Source organism: Sus scrofa, chromosome 9, assembly GCF_054392235.1.
Source record: "Sus scrofa isolate SSC_HxYL_T2T_F1_AM1 chromosome 9, Sscrofa_HxYL_maternal_Yorkshire_Landrace_v2.0, whole genome shotgun sequence".
Classification (NCBI taxonomy): Eukaryota; Metazoa; Chordata; class Mammalia; order Artiodactyla; family Suidae; genus Sus; species Sus scrofa.
The window spans coordinates 93,479,343-93,500,852 of record NC_139391.1 but is presented as its reverse complement, the minus strand read 5'-3'; the positions used below and the strand labels follow the sequence as shown (position 1 = coordinate 93,500,852).

Below are 21,510 nucleotides of genomic sequence, written 5' to 3'. Positions count from 1 at the left end.
TATTAGAAACCAAGAGCTGAGTGATAGGCGTGTCCTTTGCTAACAGTATCATTGCATCTAGGCCCCCTCAGCTGGCAGAGCAAGGAAATGTGCATATACTAACATGTATATGCACAGACCTATAAATAGTTCTATACTTATAAATAACTATATTTATAAATATTGAACTAAAAATTATTTCATACTGCTAACTACACCTCTAATCCATTACCATGGGGGATCATTCTAGGCTGTTTCCCGTACTTACTTATATATACATTCTCACTCCATCACTAAGAAACCTGTCTCCCACCATCCATCATCCACTTAATTTAATCCTTCACTTCAGTAAACATGCATAGTAGGATCAGAATTGTTAACCAGTAGTCCTGTAGGAAACAACTTTGTCAAATAGAGTATGGTGCTTATGAACAATTTATTTTGCCTTTAGTTTTACAGACTCCATTTATTCCCCTCATTTCCAAAGTTACTCCGGTCAGTATCCTTTCCCCCACCTCCTTCCATGAAGCCATTTCATACATTTGTAACAATTAGATTGTTTTGTCACATTCTGACTTCCATCCTATGATTCCTTGACCCTCTAAATTATTTTTGTAATTTGCATGCATTAAGGTTTATTCTTTGTACTGTAAACTTCTGTGGGTTTTGACAAATTTGTAGTACCATTTAACCACAGTCACAAATGTAATACAGAATAGTTTCACTGCCTTAAAAATATTCCCTATTCACCTATTCACCTTCCTCTACCTTCCCCCAAAACCTGGAAACTAACGAGCATTTCACTCTCCCTACTTATTGCATTTTTCAATTATTATGTAATTGGAATAATATGGTATGCAGCCTTTTTAAATTTAGTAATAGGCATTTAAATTTCATTCATGTCTTCAAGGATTTATTATATTATTATTATTATTATTTGTCTTTTTAGGGCCACACCCACAGCATATGGAAGTTCCCAGGCTAGGGGTAGAATTGGAGCTACAGAGAATTGGAGCTACAGATGCAGGCCTACACCACAGCCATAGCAATGCGGGATCCAAGCAGCATCTGCGACCTACAGCACAGCTCATGGCAACTCCAGATCCTTAATCCACTGAGCAAGGCCAGGGATCAAACCTGCATCCTTATGTATGTTAGTCAGATTTGTTTCCACTAAGCCATGATGGGAACTCCCCTCTCGGAATATCAAGATATTTTTTTCACTGAATAGTATTTTGTGTATTAATGAATCATAGTTTATCCATTCACCTATTGAAGGATACCTTGATTGCTTCCAGTTTTTGTCAGTGGTGAACAACACTGCTAAAATGTTGCAAATTAGGTGAGTAAACACCTAAAAGCACAATTGTTGAATCATATAGAAAGACAATGCTTAGGTTTGTAAGAAACTGCCCCCCTGTCTGCCAAAGTAGCTATACCATTTTTTACTCCTATAAGGAACGAATGAAAAATTTCTCTTGTTCCACACTACCAGCAATTGGTATCTCCAAGGTTTTTTCTTTTAATTTTAGCTATTGTAGTAGCTGTGTAGTGCTATTTCACTGTTGTTTAAAATTAAAATTTTTAATAATAAATAATGTTGAAGATCTTTTCATCCTTGCCATCCTTAGACCTTGTTTGGTCAGATGTCCAGATCTTTTGTCTAAGTTTTAATTCAGTTGTTTTTTTATTGTTGTTCTTGTTTGATTACAATCTATTTTCTTCCATTCTTTTTTGCAATGATGACTTTATATTGGTGTCTTTCTTATGCCTATTTTCTCAATTCCCAACACATAATGAGTCAGATTCTTCCAGATAATAATGTATCATGTCCACTATTATGGATCTAGTTACTAAAACAAAGCACAGAAAACTTGGAATAAGTTAGGAGCTTAGGAAGAAAATCTCTTAGCAATGATGAAAGGCACTGGGTAGAATATGTTTAAAAATTATGGAACAGTGATCTCTATTTCTAAGAACTGTTAGAGACCAAACAGCTCTGACACTTTGACCTTATGTTATAAACAAGGACCTTGTATTGCTCCCTTGAAGAGCACTTTATTTGGATTCATATTTGTTCATATCTTAGTGTAATTAGGGGGAATATCAGTGCTTCAGTGAAAGCTTTAAGATGAGTAGGCCTGCTGGTGAGCAATGGTGAACACCTTGCCAGCAATACTGGACCATGAGAGCACACTGGAATCACCTGGGGAAATTAGAAGCACTGATGCCTGAGTCCTAACCAGGAGATTCTGATTCTAAATTGGGCAAAGTATCAGGAATTTTAAAAACTCATGCACAGGCAGATTTGAAAATCACTGCTTTGGGGCAAGCTTTCCAACTTGATAAACTTTCCCTGTTTTACACAGATAATTGATACTAGAATCTCTAGAGAAAAGGGATCCAAAACAAAAAGGAGCCCATAAGAGCACATCCTTAGGAGTGAGTCTAGCCAGATGTCATGTAAGAAAGTAAAAATCATGTGAATGAGCACAGTATCAGGAAGAATACAGGCTACTTTGGCACATTAGCATTTTGTGAGCTAAACTACAAAAGACTCCTCTTAGAGATGCCAGTTATTATTCTTTAACAAGTGACTGAAGTAGAGGGAGTTCCGGTTGTGGCACATTGGTTAACGAATCTGACTAGGAACCATGAGGTTGGGGATTTGACCCCTAGCCTTGCTCAGTGGGTTAACGATCCAACGTTGCCTTGAGCTGTGGTGTAGGTCGAAGACGTGGCTCAGATCCCGCATTGCTGTGGCTCTGGTGTAGGCCGGCGGCTACAGCTCCGATTGGACCCCTAGCCTGGGAACCTCCATATGCCGCGGGAGCAGCTCAAGAAATGGCAAAAAGACAAAAAAAAAAGTGACTGAAGTAGAGTAAAAGTATACAAGAATTGGTAGTAACACAACAAATCATTGAACTTTTAATCCAGGTTCAAGGAGAAATATGCTCTTTTAATTAGAGATAAATTTCTTTTCACTCTGTTTCTCAACATTTAGTATTTTTCTATATGTTTTCCAGATAGTTTTTCTATATGTTTTAAAGAAACTAATTTCAATGAAATTGTATAAATTGTCAAATGTTGCCAAAGCATTAAGTTCAATTTGTGGTTCATGGCATGATCTTGAATAGGGAAAAAAGTACCATTTCTTTTTTTGAACATGATACCTTCTGTAGTGGCTAGTGAATTTCAGTGAAAATTAATTCACCTGACATGGTTAAATGTTATGTGAGAAAAATATTAATAGCTGTTTTAAAATAAGATTGGCCCACTATCCTTCATCTGCCCAACACTTGCTTGTTCTCCTAGCCATCTGATAGAACCATTGCTTTCATCTGGTTCCACTGTAACCATGGTTCCCAAATTGTCCATTACATAATTTAAACAGAAATTCTACAATATTCTTTTTTACTCTTAGTCTTTTCCCAAAATGACTTGGACAGAAAAAAGGAGTAATAAGGAAGTCATTAATTAGCAGTTAGTTCAGTGCTGAAAGAGAGAGACAGAAAAAGAGAGAGAGGGAGACTGAGAAATAAGGAAAAGCAGTGAGAGAGAGAAAGAGAAAGAAAGAGAAAACCTGTAAGGAAAGACATTTTCATTATTCTAGGAAAGTTTTAACCAATGTCTTCTTCTTTACCTATCAGAGTGTCTCTCTCTATTTTCCATATTATTAGGGAAACTGAATTCATTCACATATGTTCTGATTGCTTACATTATTGATATTGTTACATCAAGTTATAGTTTCACTTTCACTTTATGTCCCTTCATTTTTTTAAACCTTCTGACATATGTTGCTTCAATCTTTATTGTCGTCGTATTTTTTTCTCTTTATTTTTATTTTTCTGGTCTTTTACATTTTAAGACACAAATTTAAACTTCTACTTTTCCATCAATATCTAGCACTACTTAGTTCCTCTATTGTTCTGCTAAGTGATACAAGAGTCTTATAATGTTTTATTTATATCTGTTTTACCCTTAACCCACCATCTCCCATGCTAACATCAACTGGGATATTCATTCTAAACAGATACAAATTTTTCCAGTCAGTACTTTTCCATTTAAAATATTTACTGTTTTGCCTTATCTTGTGTGTTGCTACTATATTTCTTTCTTAGCTCATGCCTTTCCCTATTTGTGTTCCTGAGGATCAGCTTCTAGTTCTCTTAACATCTTCTTATTCTTTTAAAGACTATTGTGGGGAATAATGTTTGGGAATCTATATTAGTTTCCTATTGTTGCTCAGAAATTTATTCTCTCAAAACCCTGGAGGCCAGAAGTCTCAAATGGGTCTGCAGAACTCATTCTTTCTGGAAGCTCCAGGGGGAGAATCCCGTTTCCTTATCCTTTCCAGTTGCAGAGGCCACCTACACCCTGTGTCTCAGCGCTCTCCTCCCCCATCTTCAAAGTCAGCCAGCAGAGTAGCCTCTGCTGCACACCTCTTTTTCTGTGTCTCTGTGTCTTCATGTAACTTTCTCTCTTTTGACCATTGTGTTTCTCTTAAGGGGTCTGGTGATTACAATCAGTGCCTACCTGGATAATCCACAATAAATCTCCTCATCTCCAGATTCTTGCTTTAATCACATCTGCACAAGGCTTTTTTGCCATGTAAGGTAACATTATGGATTCTGGGGATTAGGACATGCGTATTTTAGGAGCCATAATTCAGCCTGCCACCTTCTTTAGTCCAAATAAGCACATCTTTCCTGTAATCTCTTGTATAAATGAGAGTTTGGCTGGATGTACAGCATAATTTATTTATTTATTTATTTATTTATTTTTTAATTAAGTAACTTGTCCTCAGACGTACAGCTACTAGATGGTGGAGCCAAACTCAGGATTCTTAATACTTAATCTAGAGTCTTATCTCTAGTTTGCTTAGCAAGGGTTCTTGTTTTTTGGTTTTTTTTTTTTTTTTGTCTTTTTGCTATTTCTTGGGCCGTTCCCTCGGCATATGGAGGTTCCCAGGCTAGGGGTCAAATCGGAGCTGTAGCCGCCAGCCTACACCAGAGCCACAGCAACGCGGGATCCGAGCCGCGTCTGCAACCTACACCACAGCTCACGGCAACGCCGGATCGTTAACCCACTGAGCAAGGGCAGGGACCAAACCCGCAACCTCATGGTTCCTAGTCGGATTCGTTAACCACTGCGCCACGATGGGAACTCCTGTTCAGCATAAATTTAAAAGTTATTCTTTCACCATCATGTATTTTAATATCTTCTTTTAAGCTGTTAGTGTGAAAGGTGAAGTCATTCTGTGAGGAATTGTTTTTACTGTTACATGATTATCTTTGGTGCATCAAGTATTCACATTCCATTAATGGAAGGTTGTGGTTCCCTTAACTTTTCAGTATCTGTGCCTCACCCTCAGTTTTCCACTGTCCCTTCTCACTTCTAGAAAAGTTGTCAGTGTGTCGTTTCTTCACTTCTTCTTGTTAAGATGGCTTTTCTTTAGTATTTCTACATCATAAGCAACAGCAGAAGCTTCTATGGACTTTTCATTAAGAAAATTCACTCAAAATATAGAATACTATTTCCATAACATCTCTATTTCATCCTACAATGAGTCACAACCTTAATTGTTTATTGAATTTAATCTAAATTGGAATCCAATGAATTCCATTTGGAGGACTAACTAGTTTTATTACATAGTTAGTTGTACATGATGCCCTATTATTAGATTGCTTCATTTATATAAATTCCTAGTAAGAGCAAAGCAAATAATGCTTCTTTGATTTAAATGACCACCTTCTCTGAAATAAAGTTATATTTTCTTGTGTAAAAGTGTACATCTAGTCCAGGCTATGTATGTATGTATATAATATATACATATGTATTATAATTCAGGGTATATATATTTATTTATCTCAGGCCATCAGTTTTACTTTTTTAAAAACTAATTTTTTCACTCTTTCATAATTTCCATAATGTGGGTGAGTGTTTTGCATCCTGGATAAAGTTATGTTAAACAAAAATAGTATCTTGAAATGTTATAACAGATGCCTTATACAAAAAGGTACACTTACTTTTAGACTGTGATGCAATCAACTAATCTTATAATTATTGTTATTATAACAAAAATTAGCAAATGGAGAGGGTAAAGAGCACAGAGAAGATGAGGTGTTCAATGAATACTTCTGGTTGGATCTGCTAGTACAACACCACTCTGAACTAACACTGAACAATGCTTTTAAAAAGCACCCCCACTATATTATTAGAAATAAATGAACTTAGGCACCTAATCAAGCCTTAGATTTTATGTGTGATTTGTGTGTGACTTTTAAGTCACTAAACCTATCCGGACCTCTTGTTTCTCATGAACTGCAAGGCTGAATCGGGGCTATGGCTTTGGGTAAAGTTAACGAATGAAGTAAAAGATCATTTACTGCTTTTTTTGTGTGCTTCTTTTACTCTTTTCTATAAACTTTGATGGTTAAACTTCAGCAGGATCTCTTAAAACCTCTTCAGAAATTACATGATTTTATATACTTCCCATTATGTGAATCTATTTTTTCTCAGATTTCGGTTCCTCAAAGAATGTGGATCTTGGACACCCTAACAGAAGTAACTAGCAGGGACTGCTTACAGTGCAGGCAAGGAAGCTACTGCTTGGGCATGGACAACATTGTTTGATTCCCTCCTATTTTGTCTTCCCTCTCCCAAACTTGACCTTCCTTTTCTTAGTGGTACAGTAGAAAGAAGCAGTTTTACTGCCACTTAATTGTTTCAGCCAAGTGGGTGGAGGGTTAGGTTGGAGAGCTCTGCTTATGGTCCTGGGGTCCCCTTGGGTTTTGTGGTGGATAAATAATGCTAATGTTCATAGATTTCCAAAAAGATCCAAGGAACTCAAAACTGTGCTGCTTTCAGATTATTTCAAGAATGAGTTCTGGGTGAATGGACTTTCAGGGTGAAAAATGGGTTAGTCAGGGAAGCAGAAGAAAGGAATGCTGAAACTTTTATCCGAAGCTCGGAAGCACTGAGAGGCACAGAATTGGTCCAAACTGGACTGACTTGAGCATAACCTTGAAAGGTCTGAGATGAGATCTGTAAGGAGGAGTCCTTATGAGGACAAGATCATCTAGCCCAGGACACAGAGAAGGGTGAGAGGTCGTCAGTCAGAAGTTAACTTTTTTTTTTCTTTTCTTCTTACTGTACTCACAGCATGTGAAATTTCCCAGGGCAGTGTTCCACATGGGAACTTCCAGAAGTAGCTTTTTAAGGCTTCTGAAAATTCTGCAAGTATTCGAGTTTTATCAGGTTCTGAGTTTCTATCTTCTCATGATTTTATGGTATTAAAATTATTTTGTTAAAAAATAAAATGATTTCATTAGATCAATTTATATAGTAGGTCAACACTTCGTCTGTGCTATGCTTTCTGAATATAATCCCAACTCATTTTTTGCCTTTGAGAGTTATATTTTTTAATGTAACAATTATAATTTTACGTATTAGCAGTTGTAAGTATTTTCCATCATGGTGTATGACTTTGCTGCTATGTTTAGAAAACTCTTCCAACTTCTCTAAAATCATGTAAATATTTAATTTTATCATTCCCTGCTACATTTATTTTTTTATATATTTAACTGTTAAAACTGCTTTGTGGGTATTTGGTATATGATTTAGAGAAGATTAACAAATTGTTCTAATTCCATTTACTAAATAAATTATCCTGATCTTTTGCCTAATAATTTGAAACGTCATCTAAATTATATACCACATTTTTATATATCCTTGTGTTTCCTGATCTGTCTCCCTATACCATTGTCTGCTTTATAATCATTTTGTTCCTATATATGGAAAGTTCCCTGCAAAGGGAAACTTTTCTGACCTATTATTTTCAATCAAATGTTGTTGGTGCTTCTCACAAGCGTATTATTTATTTCAAATACTCCTTAGAATATTTTGATGTGAATATTTAAAAATCTACCCATGTGCAAAATACTCAGTTAAAAACCACTTTTATTATTAGTTCTGACTTGAAATAGCAAATTTTAAAAGAAAAATCAAGTGAAAACAAGCTTAACAAATTCACAAGTTTTTTTGATTATCTGATAGTGTTTATTACTTATTGATAAATGTATTCTTTTATTTGTATGGTTTACTTCCAGCAAAAGTTTGTATAAAGGCCCTAAACATTTCTTTCCAAATTGAACAATTTACCACTTTTTGATAACCAAAAGGTGTAACAGTATGACACTGGTAGACAATTTGATGCAGCTGATTTTACAAAGCGGTTATGTCACCAGTGTGCTTATTCATAAGAAATTACCTGCCATCAGTAGATTCATCCCCCTGTGTTCTTCAAACACATCCGCAAAGACAGTATTTCTGATGGAATCAGCTATTTTACCTGACATATTTCAATAGGTACAAAGAATATTTCTATAGAAAAAAAATCTCCCTGTCTGATGGCTTCTATTTTTATTTGTGTTATATTCCCTAACTGGAGTAGAGCCCATTAACTTCTCATGAGTTAGTATGAATGTACCATACCACTTTCTCCCTGAGAATGTAGGGAGAGATGAGAAGACAGTGAAATTAGATAGGAGGAACAAAACTCTAAATTCATCTACTTCATTTTTCCTGGTGGTAAAACAGATTTAAGTTTTGCTTAAGTTCCACAATCACCGCTATCAACCTTGCAAAAAACTTCAATTAGCATTTACATTTTTATCCCTTACTGTTCTAGAATGTGGTATTTTTTTCCCAGCTTTTGATGGGGATATAAAATTTGCAGGCTTCCCTGGAGAAAGTGACCTGAGTAAATTATAAGCTAAAATCTAGAGATTCTCTTATCTTTCAATATGAAATAATTATTCTTCTTTCCTTTTCAGTTTCTTCTTTGTGGCATATGTGGGATATTGTGCGCCAAAAAAAAATCTGGACTTGTCGTAAGTTTCTGCCTTGTTTGTATTGTGCATTGAAGTGTTTGAAATGTAAGAACTCAGAAAGGGAAATGATGACTGGCCGACTTTCATATGCTGAATGTTACTCATTTAGGATAAAAAGAAGACTGACAAATAAATCTTGGCTTTTTTTATTTTCAAAGAAAACCATCAAGACAATTACAGACTACAACAAAAGAAAAAGAAAGAAAAACTTTGATATATTCTTTAAATACACGAATCTGCAACCCTTAATGACTGTTGCGGAGGGCAGTCTCCTCTTTTCAGTATATACCCTCCCAGACACTCACAGAAATCCTTCAGGGTGCTGAAAAAGACAAAGCTTGAGTTCCTGGGAAATTTAACTGTTTAGATATGGAACTGGGCCTAAGGATTCCTGGCTTTGACTGTGAAGTTAATTTTGCAAAGCAGCAAAACAGCTGTGTTGTTATAGCTGCCGTTAACTCCCAAAGTTTTTTTTGTTTAATTTCATGTTATTTTATGAGAGTGAATGCAACTGTAAGCATTCTCAGATGCTCAATGGTACTATCTTGGGTTTAGAGGAGTATGGAACATGCTCCCAGTTAGCTCTGATAATGGCTGGAGAAGGATGTCTGAGTGCTGAAGTGTAGGTTTCCTACCACCTCTCGTGACATTTTTTGAGAGTTGGAAAGTAGGAAATAAGCATGTTTATTTTATTGAGGACAGTAGGATAAATCATAGGCCTATACAAGTTGGGAAAATCAATATTTTTCCTTCTTCTAATCACAGTTTTCTTTGTAAGAATATTTATTGCAATGAAAAGGATGGAGCCCCCATTGCTTTAGATTTGTGAGTTGTGATTTTTAAAAATTACTTTAAGAGAAACCTTTGTATAAAAATTTTTTGGAGGCTTGTAATTTGTATCTGTGATTCTCCTATCACTCTTTACCATGGTTTTCATTCTTTCCACACTTTTCTTCTCTTGATATTTTTTTGGCTGTATAGTAATAATTTCTTGGAACGTGGATAAAAGAAGAGGACAGGAAGGAAGGAAAGAAAGAGGGAGGGAGAAAAAGCAATGAAAAGGGAGAGAAGAGGGAAAAAGGAAGGAATCCTCTAAGTCATCCCTATCTGCTATAACAAAGTACCATAGACTGGGTGGCTTTAAATAACAGAAATGTATTTCTCACAGTTCTGGAGCCTGGAAGTCCTAGATCAAGGTGCCAGCATAATTAGGTTCTGATTAAAACTCTCTTCTGGGTTGCAAATTTCTGGCTGTGTCCTCATGTGGCAAAAGAGTGAAGAGGGCTCTCTAGAATCTCTTTTATAAAAACAGACCCTATTCATGAAGGCTCCACCATCGCGACCTGATTATCTCCCAAAAGGCCTGACACCAAATACCATAATATTGGGGATTCAACTTCAACATAGGAATTTTGGAGGGACACAAGCATTTAGTTAATAAATAGAGGAAGAAAAGTGATTTTTAAAATACCATGAGTGTCTCTTCTGTCTGTCTAATTCTCTTACAAGTTGTAAAAGAAAAAAATTATAAGATCTGAACTTTTCCAAAACTACCATTCACTTTATCCTCCCATACCATCTGAGGTTCCCATTGATGACATTAACTATCAAAGCTTCTCTACCCTTTGGTCAAATCATGTGAACATTTCTCCACTCCAAATGTTTTTAAAGTCTGGAACCTCCAGTTCTGGTGAGATTTGAAAATAGTGTATGGTCATAAACTTGGGTACAGACTTTAACATTTTAATTCCTGCATGAGAACATTCTGTCTGTACATGTTTATGAAGTGTCATGCCTTTTAAGATTTAATGATAATAACATCAGGAGAGCTAGTGTGCCCTGTAATAGTCCATTAAATTTGTTATGTATTTTATTAATCAACAGTAATTCATTATTTGAAGGCTAGCATGTTTCCTTAGTTTCTGAGAATGAGTAAACACCAAAATATATTCCCAAGAAACAGCATGCCATTTGAATATCCTTTAAAAAGAAATATACCTGGTCAATCCTATTTGAAATTGGGAGCTGCAGTTTCCTACTTGGGATGACTCAATTATTTGGTAATTGACATTCAGTGTTTTATTTAATCAACTATTAAAATATTATGCCCATCCATCACTGGGTTTTCAGTCTTGGTGATGAGTAATGTGAGACAGACACAGTGAGCAATGCTGAATTAAGTCAGAGAAACAAAATGAACATTCTGCCTCTCATGCTAGTTCATACATCCATGGCCTTACCCTTTGCTGGGAACTCCATGCACTTAGATGACACGTTGTCAAGGAAGCCTTGCCTAAAACCCTCGGTTGGGCTAAATTCCCCTCCTCCCTACTCTGAGGACAACCTTTCATCTTTTCTTAATATTTGCCATACCACATTGGAATGTTGGATTCTCTGTCACACAAGACTGCAATGTACTCAAGGGGAAAAATGATGAGCTATTCTTTTTTTTTTGGTAAAGCCAACTGCTGCCTTGCTTATGCCTAACAGATGCTAGGTGATCAGTAAGTGTTTGCAAAACTCAACTAACTGTCGACATAAAACAATACCTCATAATGTAAAAGTAAACCCTGAAGTAAGCAATATAGCTGTTTGTCCTGTGAGCTTACGCCAAAGGAGAAGAGCAGTAAAGTCCAAGAATGCTTTCTGAGGAAGTTAGGACTAGATTTGAGTTTTCCATCTAGGAATCCAAGAAAGAAGCAAAATAATTTCCAGGAAATGAAAAATCCTGAGGTGGAAATGAACAAGCTATATTGAGAGACTAGGAGATGACTGGAGTAGAGCCTATGTTCCAGAGAAAAATGGAAAAAAGGCTGGACACTTAAACTAGTATCACATTGTAAAGTATGATACTGGTAAAGTATCTTGAAAGCCCATAGGAGAATTTAGACTAGATACAAATACAAAATAAAATTACTAAAGTTATTAGAATATTCAATTAAATTTATTAAATATTCATGGAACATTTACTGCATAGAAGGCATTGTGCTTGGTTCTGCCAGGGATCCTATGATGTTTAGGTGGAATAAACACCCCTAGCTCTATTAATGGAGACCCAGATCAAACCAATAGTAGGATAAAAAGCAAAGCCACATCCTGTGTTTCTCCAAAACAATCAACCAAACCATGTTTTTGGAATAAGGTCCCACAGAGTAACAAAGATTTGTAAGTTAAAGCACCAATACATGGAGGGTCCCTAAACTACCTGTTGGGAAAACAGATACTAAAACAATAAAATTCTTATAAATGAAAAAAAGGAAAGAAATTAACTAAATTCCCTAAACTCACATAGCTGGAGAAGTACAAAGTTTCCAAACTTGGTGAAACGAATGACAATTCAATGAGAAAATATTTGGATATTTGGGGTAGTGGGAGCGATTAACAGTGAAACTAGATTTTGAGTCAGAAAATCTGGATTCAATCCCTAAATTTGAGTGTTAACTGCTCACCATTCATTTTCCAAAATGTGTATTACCTCTCAGAGGATTTCTGTGTAGGTTAATTGAGATGGTATCTGTTCAAGCGCCCTGCATAGTAGCACACAAGAGATTGTAAATAAATGTTATTTAAATCTGAATCTACCTAGAAGACAAATTTTGCTGACTTCAGAGTTTTCTTAAGATGTGTCCCTAGCCTTTGTTTAGTCAGCTATTAATTCCTGAAACATTGCGATCCATGCCCTCTCCACTGGGTCAGAGTACACAGAAACCTGCTAAAAAGCTGACCCCTGTCTTCTAAGAAGCACCAAAGCATCTTTTCTTTATTGTAGCTCAGCCGTCCTTAACCTGCCGCCATGCACTGCACTGGGTTCCGGTCAGTTTTGCTTCTTCCACTGGTAACTCCCTCTCTCTTTTCTTGTCAGATGATCCTCTTTTCTGCCTGCTGCATCTGTGGACTCATTGGGGGCATCCTGAATTTTCAGTTCCTACGGGCCGTGACAAAGAAGACTTCTCCCCTTTACCCCCTGCATCTCGCTTCCATGTCTCTTGCCTGCATTGGGATTGGGGGCTGCACCCTCTCTTCCTGGCTCACCTGCCGGCTTGCCAGCTATGAACAGAGGAGGATGTTCTCAGAAAGGGAGCATTCTCTGCACCACTCTCATGAAATGGCTGAGAAAGTGAGTTTTGTACCTTTTCTTCTCACTGCTATCACGTGATGAAGACTGAGGTCAAATCTAGTTGAATCAACTTGCAGCTTTAGATGAGAATTTGAGGAATTGGATTTTATAAAAGTCTGGCCCTATTGGCCTAAGAATAGGAACTTTTGTATTATTTTATCTCTGTAATCCTGGGTATGCCTATATTCAACAATTTTATAGCCTCTCAATCCATATAAAAATACACGTCCTAAAATAGAACTCATAAAATATTGAATGTGTTATAAATATGGATTTTTATGTATCGTACTGAGGAAAAACACAAACTAAAAACACACTCAACTCAATAATGCCAGTTTTAGGAATCTGATGAATTCTCCTTTCTAGCTCACCCCTTGTGCTTGTAAGTAGATGCATTTGATTATGTAAATTAGGTTTTCAAGTATAAAGGGGTCTTTTAATAAGACAACAAAAAGCTCTGCCCATCAGTGCAGATACTACAATTCACATAAAGCTTCATTTAATTCTCATCTAAAGTTCATGCATATTTGGGTAGCTTTGCCTGTATTTTATATAATGTTCCTTGCATAACTGTTTCATAAAACCTATTCAGACAAGAGGTTGCATTTATTGCATCAAAGGACAAGTGATACAGTGAACTGTCTGTATTTCTTCTACATTTTGCACATATTTCTTAATTCAGTTCCTGCTACTAGGTCTCTCAAGGAAAAGATAAAACATCTCTAAAATAAACTCACTAAGTTAATGGTCATGTCATATTTTACTTGATGTCATGGAAACAAAACTGCAATAATAGCAGAATAGAAGAAAGAGTAGCAAGAGTTACTACTGCTTATATCTTTATGATGTGATTTTGAAGAAAACATAACTATTCTGTAGCTTTATGTTTCCAGTTCATATATGGTCTCCACATTCAAATAAGGAGAGTACATACTTTTAAATTGTTCCAAAAAAGCAATTTTAAACAGATCTATGTGTATCCTTCAAAAAAGAGTTAACAGTACAAATAGCAGGACTAATAATGTAAAGAAATGAGAGTTCCCATTGTGGCACAGCAGAAATGAATCTTACTAGTAACCATGAGGTTGTGAGTTCAATCCCTGGCCTCACGCAGTGGGTTAAGGATCTGGTGTTGCCACGAGCTGTAGTGTAGGTTGCAGACATGGCTCAGATCCTGAGTTGCTGTGGTTGTGGCATAGGCTGGCAGCTGTAGCTCTGATTGGACTCCTAGCCTGGGAACCTCCATATGCCGTGGCCCTAAAAAGCAAAATAAATAGATAAATAAAAAACTTTTTAAAATAATGTAAGGAAATGGACTGTGAAAAATAGGTTATCATTCCTATTTGGATAATGACTCTTGTGCTCTATTTTTATACTAGTGTGATTTAGTTTTTTGTGTATATGTTTGTGCAATATTTATTGTATAATTGTTATATTTATATTAGAGATTGAGGGCTATTGAAATAACCGACTTGCCCAGCTGCCCGGTGGTGCCCCCGACACCAGAGTTACCTACAAGGTACGCTGATTTCTAGGGAGTTACCATGTCTTAATGTCACTGCAGGAAGCACTGCCTCTTCAATGAAGCCATGATGTCAACAGATCACTCTAGACTAATGTGATGTTGTTCCTCAAAGTATCACTTTCCTGAGAGCTACTTTGAGGACCTGACATAAACCTAAATGGCAGAGTCTTAGAGCTTGAAAGTTGGTTGAGTATTTAAAATATTCAGCCTGCCTGTAAGCATCCAAACACATTTCTGCTTGGATGATTTGTGACTCCTTTATTCTCTGCTACATCATGCTTCTGACTCAGTATCATCATTCACAGACCAGAGTTTTGCATTTAAAAATAGATGTGTCTGATAAAGGCAAACTATGTATGACTCTCATGCCAAAGTCGCATGAGTAGATAACCTAACGTTGACACTAATACAGTAAAAATTCTGCATAAAAGCTTTCTTCTTGTAAACTGATATGATACATTTCAAATTTATTTCCCATATTTTGGATTTCTGAAAATAAATAGTCATCATTCTTGCTTTGGCTCAGCAACATAGTTGGAAATACAGGAAGCCAGAAAGATACTAATGCCCAATTGCAGAAAGTATATCCATTGGCAAACAATCACATTTGATCCTGGCTGAATTTAAAGTTTAACTTTCTTGTTAGATTGGACATGCCTATTTGCAAATAAACTGAAGATACTCATCCAATTAAAAATAATTTTCAGTGAGTTCCCATTGTGGCACAGTGGAAATGAATCTCACTAGTACCTATGAGGATGCAGGTTCGATCCCTGGCCTCAGTGGGTTAAGGATCCGGCGTTGCTGTGAGCTGTGGTGTAGGTCACAAACGCAGCGCAGATCCTGTTGCTGTGGCTGTGGTGTAGGCAGTCTTCTGCAGCTCTGATTCTACCCATAGCCTTCAAACTTCCATGTGTCGCAAATGCAGCCCTAAAAAGCAAAAAAAAAAAAAAAAAGTAGTAACAACAGTAATAATTTTCACTGATTTTTCCCACCAGTGATTTTAATGTGTCCATATTAGGGTGCATTAAGTTAAAAAAATTCTTCATTTTTGCAAGATTTTTTAAAAACTAGATCTTTTTTTTTAACTCCCCAATAAAAAATTATACCTTAGGGAGTTCTCTTGTGATTCAGCAGGTTAAGGATCCAGTTTTGTCATGGCGGCAGCTTGGATCACTGCTACCATGTGGTTTGATCCCTGGCCAGGGAATTTCCACATGCCATGAGTGCAGCAAAAAAGGAAGAAAAGGATTATACCTTAGATTATTATTTTTTTTAATGATTTTTAAGCTACTTTTTGAATGCAGAGTTATTTTAGAAGAAAAGTCACCTAAGAATCTTCTATAAATTCCTCAGAAAATTGTGTTTGTCCTAATTCAAGGAATAGAAATAGACAGATGAGTAAATTTTGTTAAAGATCACTTTGGAGATACCATTTCTATTTTTCTTGCTACCAGTACTGAGTTCTTAAGTGATCGGGTATCTTACTGATAAACTTAACCTCAGCCAAATAACCTCCATGTATTTTGGGACCTACTTTTACCAGTGTATCTCTAGCAGAGCCAGCCTCTCAATTAGACTGAACTATATCACCAGACAAAAGAGGCAGGCTGTTGGCGTCAAAAGAACTTCTCCACTTTCTGTCACAGCCTTTACCCTAAACTGGTTTGAATTTTCAGGATTTAGGTAATTCCTCAGCACCTTATCAGGGTGGATATAATGGATACTCACATGCAAGACAACTCCCTATGGTCTGGAAGGGGCCAGGCACTTTGCACAGAGAGATAGGTCTTGATGTGAGAAGAGGAAAAGTCTTCCTTGTATATTGTCTTCTTTCTCAGAATTTTTTGGATGAAACTCTACCCCATCTTCTAAAAGTTACCGAAGTTTTCAAAAGCAAAGTTTCAAACCCAGACCAGTTACTACCTTCCTGTCCCTCATTGACCCTCCTAAGCAACTTTCAAAACCATGAAGTACCAGAAGCAAGTATCTTTATTCTATTTCATCTACTGTATTTTACTCTCAAAGAGAAGAGATTGAAAATGAAGCACGGATATTATTTCATTTTTGAAATAAATATTTGTAAAAATTCTTAAGGTTTACAGAAGGAAACATAATACTTTTTATTTTTAATTCACTCAAACAGGAATTAATCTACCTGATAGGCTTGAGATCATTGAGAAAATAATTTCTGGTGGAATCGTCTTTACTGCACTTTTGCAAATAGGCTTGTTCAAGTGTGGAAAGATGTTTCATCTATTTTTAGATAGTTTTACCTAAATTTTTTTACTTTTATTGAAGTATAGTTGATTTACAATATTGTGTTAGTTTCAAGTGTATAATACAGTAATTCATTTTTTGCAGATTTTATTCATTTATAGATTATTACAAGATAATATGTATAACTTATAAATGGTGTACCAACCATTATAAATGTGAATGAACCTCACATTTCTCATTACCTTTGTGTAGGGAAGAGTTTGGTGTTTAACAAAACATGAATTGAAAGCATCTGAATTTTTATTAAATTAACATATTTTCTAAAATTGTAAATGAAACTCTTTACGTTAGTTCATCTTTTATATCTAAAAATCTGTGCCTTGCCATGTAGTGATCCTTATTAACTATTTAGTAATTGATCTCTTAAAAAACATGTTAAGCTGGAATCTAATATCCAGCACAAATGAACACCTCCTCAGAAAAGAAAATCATGGACTTGGAGAAAAGACTTGTGGCTGCCTGATGGGAGAGGGAGGGAGTGGGAGGGATCGGGAGCTTGGGCTTATCAGACACAATTTAGAATAGATTTACAAGGAGATCCTGCTGAATAGCATTGAGAACTTTGTCTAGATACTCATGTTGCAACAGAACAAAGGGTGGGAAAAAAAATGTAATTGTAATGTATACATGTAAGGATAATTTGATCCCCTTGTTGTACAGTGGGAAAAGAAAAAAAAAAAAAAACATGTTAAGAGCTTTCAGTTTGTTGTTTTTTACTGTATGAGTGACAGTGTCACAAAAAACAATCTGTCCCACTATGAATTACTAGTGATCCTCAGTTACAGATAAGCAACAATCCCCTCGTGGACCTTTTTCAGTTCTTTGCAAAAGGCCACACATTTTTCTATAGAATAAAGGTAACCCCTAGAACCTGTTGGCACTTTGTTGGCATGCTCAACAGAGGAGCCTATCCATTGGAAAAACTTCGGCATTTAACCATTTTCTTTCTAGGTGAGGTCTTTCCACAAAAGAGTTGAGGAATGAAAAGGGAGACTCAGGGGACTGGGGAGAGACTGAACTGCTGTTGTGGACAGAAGGCTTTGATTAAATAGCCTGTCACTTCAGCATTTTCATGTGCTCCAAGACGCCATGAAATTTCATTTCCTCAATGCAACAACAATATTAATCTTTCTAATCCCCCCAAATTCAGCAAGTTTTTCAATGGCTTGAAATTTCTGTTTTGTAAACTCATTAACCAAATTAATGTCTTACTCTGAAAATGAATTTTAATTAATTCATGTTATTTTCCTAACAGGAAATGACAGACAACATGAGCAATGGAGGACCACAACTGATATTTAATGGAAGAGTATAATCAATGTTTTAAAGAATTGAACATTTTTTAGGATTTTCATGAGGCAAAGAAATACCAAAGGATTAGTAGATAAAGGCAAAAAAAGCCCTTGAATTTGCTGTTATCTTTCCTGAGCTCTCACTAAAATTATTCTTTCTCAATTTTGCCTCACGTTATTTCTTCAGCTTTTTTTTTTACTGGGTGTAAAACTTTCCAGAAATATTCTAGTACAGTAATTTCAATCAACTTTCCAGATTGTTCTAAAAAAGACTTTTTTGGGGAAAAAAAGTATAGCTAAAACAGAAAGATTCATATTCTATACAAACACTATCTGACTAGCATGGGTGTTAGATTTGTAATGATATATTTCATATAAGTAACCAAAAACTATAAATATCGGGAAATAACAATAACTTTTTGATGTTTTTGTTCTGAAAGACGATGGCTTCAAAGAATGCCACAATTCAAATCCTCAGCAATGCTTTGTAAAAACATTGTAATTATTTTCAATTTGTGAATGAACTATATATTTCATAATTTCTTTGTAAATTACCAAAAAGCCTAAAATATAAAAAGAGGTGGGTTTTTTTCAGAGAGACGGTGTTAGTCTGTGTGAAAGTTTTGCATTTTTACATAAGAGCAAAAAGTTGTAAATGAATATCATTTAAGGAAAGTCAGTAGGTTTTGATTATAGTGTGCAGATTAATAGGCATGTTCATGAATGAGCCTAAGAATACAATAAAGTGTGTGTGTGTGTGTGTGTGTGTGTATACTGTAAATATAGAAAATATACAGAGCACATATTTATAGCATTCATGAATGTAAATAGGTAGTAGAAAAGAATTTGTGATGCTGTGGGGGTACTAGCAATGTTCTATTCCTACAGAAATGGGAAAGCAATTGTTCAAGGCTTTGCTATGCCCACAGTCACATTTAATTTCTACTAAATGTTTTCATTTTTATTCCTTTTATTATGTCTTCTGTATGTAAATATCATTGTGGCTGATATTTATAGAGTTAAGTGATCTGAATAGTGGAGTATGTAGATTGCTTCATTATTTGGCTATTTTACTATTATTATGGTATTTATGTAAGAATAATCATTAATATTGATTTATAAACATAACTTTAATTCAAATACATCTACAGTTATAAATATGGACATAACGATGTGATTATTCATGATGTTATATTTCAAATACTTTACTGCCCAATAAATTATATAAAAAGACAGATGATGTATGCCCAGAAGATTAAGTTACAATTAGCTTTGTTAGAATTTATTTAGATTTTTTGTTTTGTTTTACAATTCACACGGAAAAATACAGACAACTATTTTAAGAAGGCTTATATTCAAAGAACCTGAAAAAGTTCTCTGTAGAAGGAAATTAAAAGATAGGCTTACATTTATATTGCCAGATTCAGTCCTTCTCTTCCATAACAGAATGCTAAAAAAAATAGCAGCCTATGACACTATGTATAGGTGAAAAAATAGCATGGTCATTGAAAACAGTTGTGAGAATATAACCTGTGGAAACAGATAAAGAAATATATTTTTTTACTGCACCTGCGACATGTGGAATTTCCCAGACCAGGGATCGAATCTGAGCCACAACTGTGACCTACGCCACAGCTGTGGCAATGACAGATCCTTAACTTGCACCACAGTGGGAACTCAAAGAAATCTAATATTTGAAAATATATAACTCTCACTGTATTACCTACTTTTATTTTTCCCCAAAGATAATCAATTCTCAAGTCATTTTTTATGAGTTACTTAGTGAATCCTATTTAAAATAGCTTATTAAAAAATCTGGCTGTATATGTTAAAAGGAAATGACTGGACCATGGTTTTTTTGGTGTAGTTTTTGAAGTTCCCCAACTCATATAAGTAACTTCATTATCCAGTAGATTACAGAAGTTGCCCATAAATGCAGCCTCAAATAATGATTCAACATCATTGCTCTATACGTGATGCCATGATTAGGCATGATTTTTGTCACTGAAAATCTAAACTATACAATGTAGGTATTTTGCGTGTATGGTTCTACTGAATTTATGCAAGGATGTAGTTTTATACTGAAAGAATAAGTACCAACTCTAATTTTAGGTGGCATTTCTTTGTAGACATGTTTATACAATACAAAGTTACAATAGATTTATAAGATGTTTTAATGCCTTTTGAAATAATATGAAATCACCCATTAAAGGACAAAAATAGGCATATCACTGCTTTGACATAGAGTTAAGGAGAGATGACATTATCACAATTATCCAAGTAGTCTACAGTGCACTTAACAAGTATAGATATATCTTTAATTATTTTAACCCAGCATTTTCAGGACTCAGTTATTTAGAGTGATTTATTTGGGATGTGTAGTGAGTCTTTTTGAGATAAGCAGGGGAAGTCAGGAAGACATTGTTTAAGTACTTGGAACATTGTTTAAGTACTTGGAAATCTATTGTTCATAAAGCACTGAACTATGAACTAGACTATTTTAAGTGACTACAGTTTTAGTAGAAGCTTACCCTTGGGAAAAAAGTAATGTGGTACTAAATTAGAAAAAATTATGTGAAACTAACGTGGTGGTGTGCTATAGAGATTAACTACATAAAGGTGCACTAATTATAAGCATAAAAGAATAAAAGTGGACTCTGCTTTAAAAATTTTCAACATATGTGTGTGTATGCACGCACATACATATATATACAATTGTTTAGAAGTGGAACATGATATGATAACTCTATTGATATGTCTATGTAATAAAATGGTGTGCTTCAAAACTACATATGGTGTGAGCCTTCTTTCCATCATGATACAGAAAAATATTTCCCCTGATAACTAAGTGGATAAATGTGCAGTTCTGAGACTGGCAGGGGAGAGGATGTTGTGAATGAGGTGACAAATATAGTCCCAGCTACAGGATATGGAATTAAGAAAGAGCATTATTTGAGAAAAGAAAGATTAAAGTATGTTCCAATATAGACAGGAAGTGATTGAAGATATAAGACAAAGTTAGCATATGAAGGAGCTGAGATCCCCAAAGAGGAAGGCAGATATAAGACACAGATCATACAAGACAGAATTAACTAGAGATAGGACTGAGATTGCAGATCTCACAGATGAAACCTTTACATGAAATATGTAGAGAACTCTGCTGACCTATTTGGATTTATCAGATTGGCTGTTACTGGATTATGGGGTGGACAATAATTCATTGTGCAGACTGTACTATACAGTTCAGGCCCCACCCACTAAATACCAAGAGGACAATGCAGTTGTAACAACCCAAAATATCCTAACCAATTTTCACCTCTTTGGTAGAGAATAATTTCCCCCTAATTTAGAACGATTGAGGAAAACCCTTGATCATGATCCAGAGCAACCGATATTAGTGCTATCCACAAGTATAGACTTTAG

General features: G+C 35.5%; 1 protein-coding gene across 10 annotated transcripts in view; it reads left to right on the top strand.

Annotated features, from left to right (window-relative positions):
* Nucleotides 1-20,876, top strand: part of TMEM196 (transmembrane protein 196) — a 303,486-nt gene extending 282,610 nt beyond the window's left edge. For 6 of the 10 annotated variants that reach the window (XM_084978452.1, XM_084978451.1, XM_021063414.2 and 3 more), the window contains 4 exons: nt 8,817-8,873; nt 12,736-12,990; nt 14,436-14,509; nt 18,051-20,876. In XM_084978452.1, the coding sequence (XP_084834578.1) occupies nt 12,736-12,990; nt 14,436-14,509; nt 18,051-18,057 (336 nt within the window). In that variant the 5' untranslated portion in view covers nt 8,817-8,873 and the 3' untranslated portion in view covers nt 18,058-20,876. The remainder of the gene's footprint in view (nt 1-8,816; nt 8,874-12,735; nt 12,991-14,435; nt 14,510-18,050) is intronic. The other 4 variants (XM_021063416.2, XM_084978449.1, XM_021063415.2 and 1 more) reach the window with 2 other exon arrangements.
* Nucleotides 20,877-21,510: the final 634 nt, after the last annotated feature.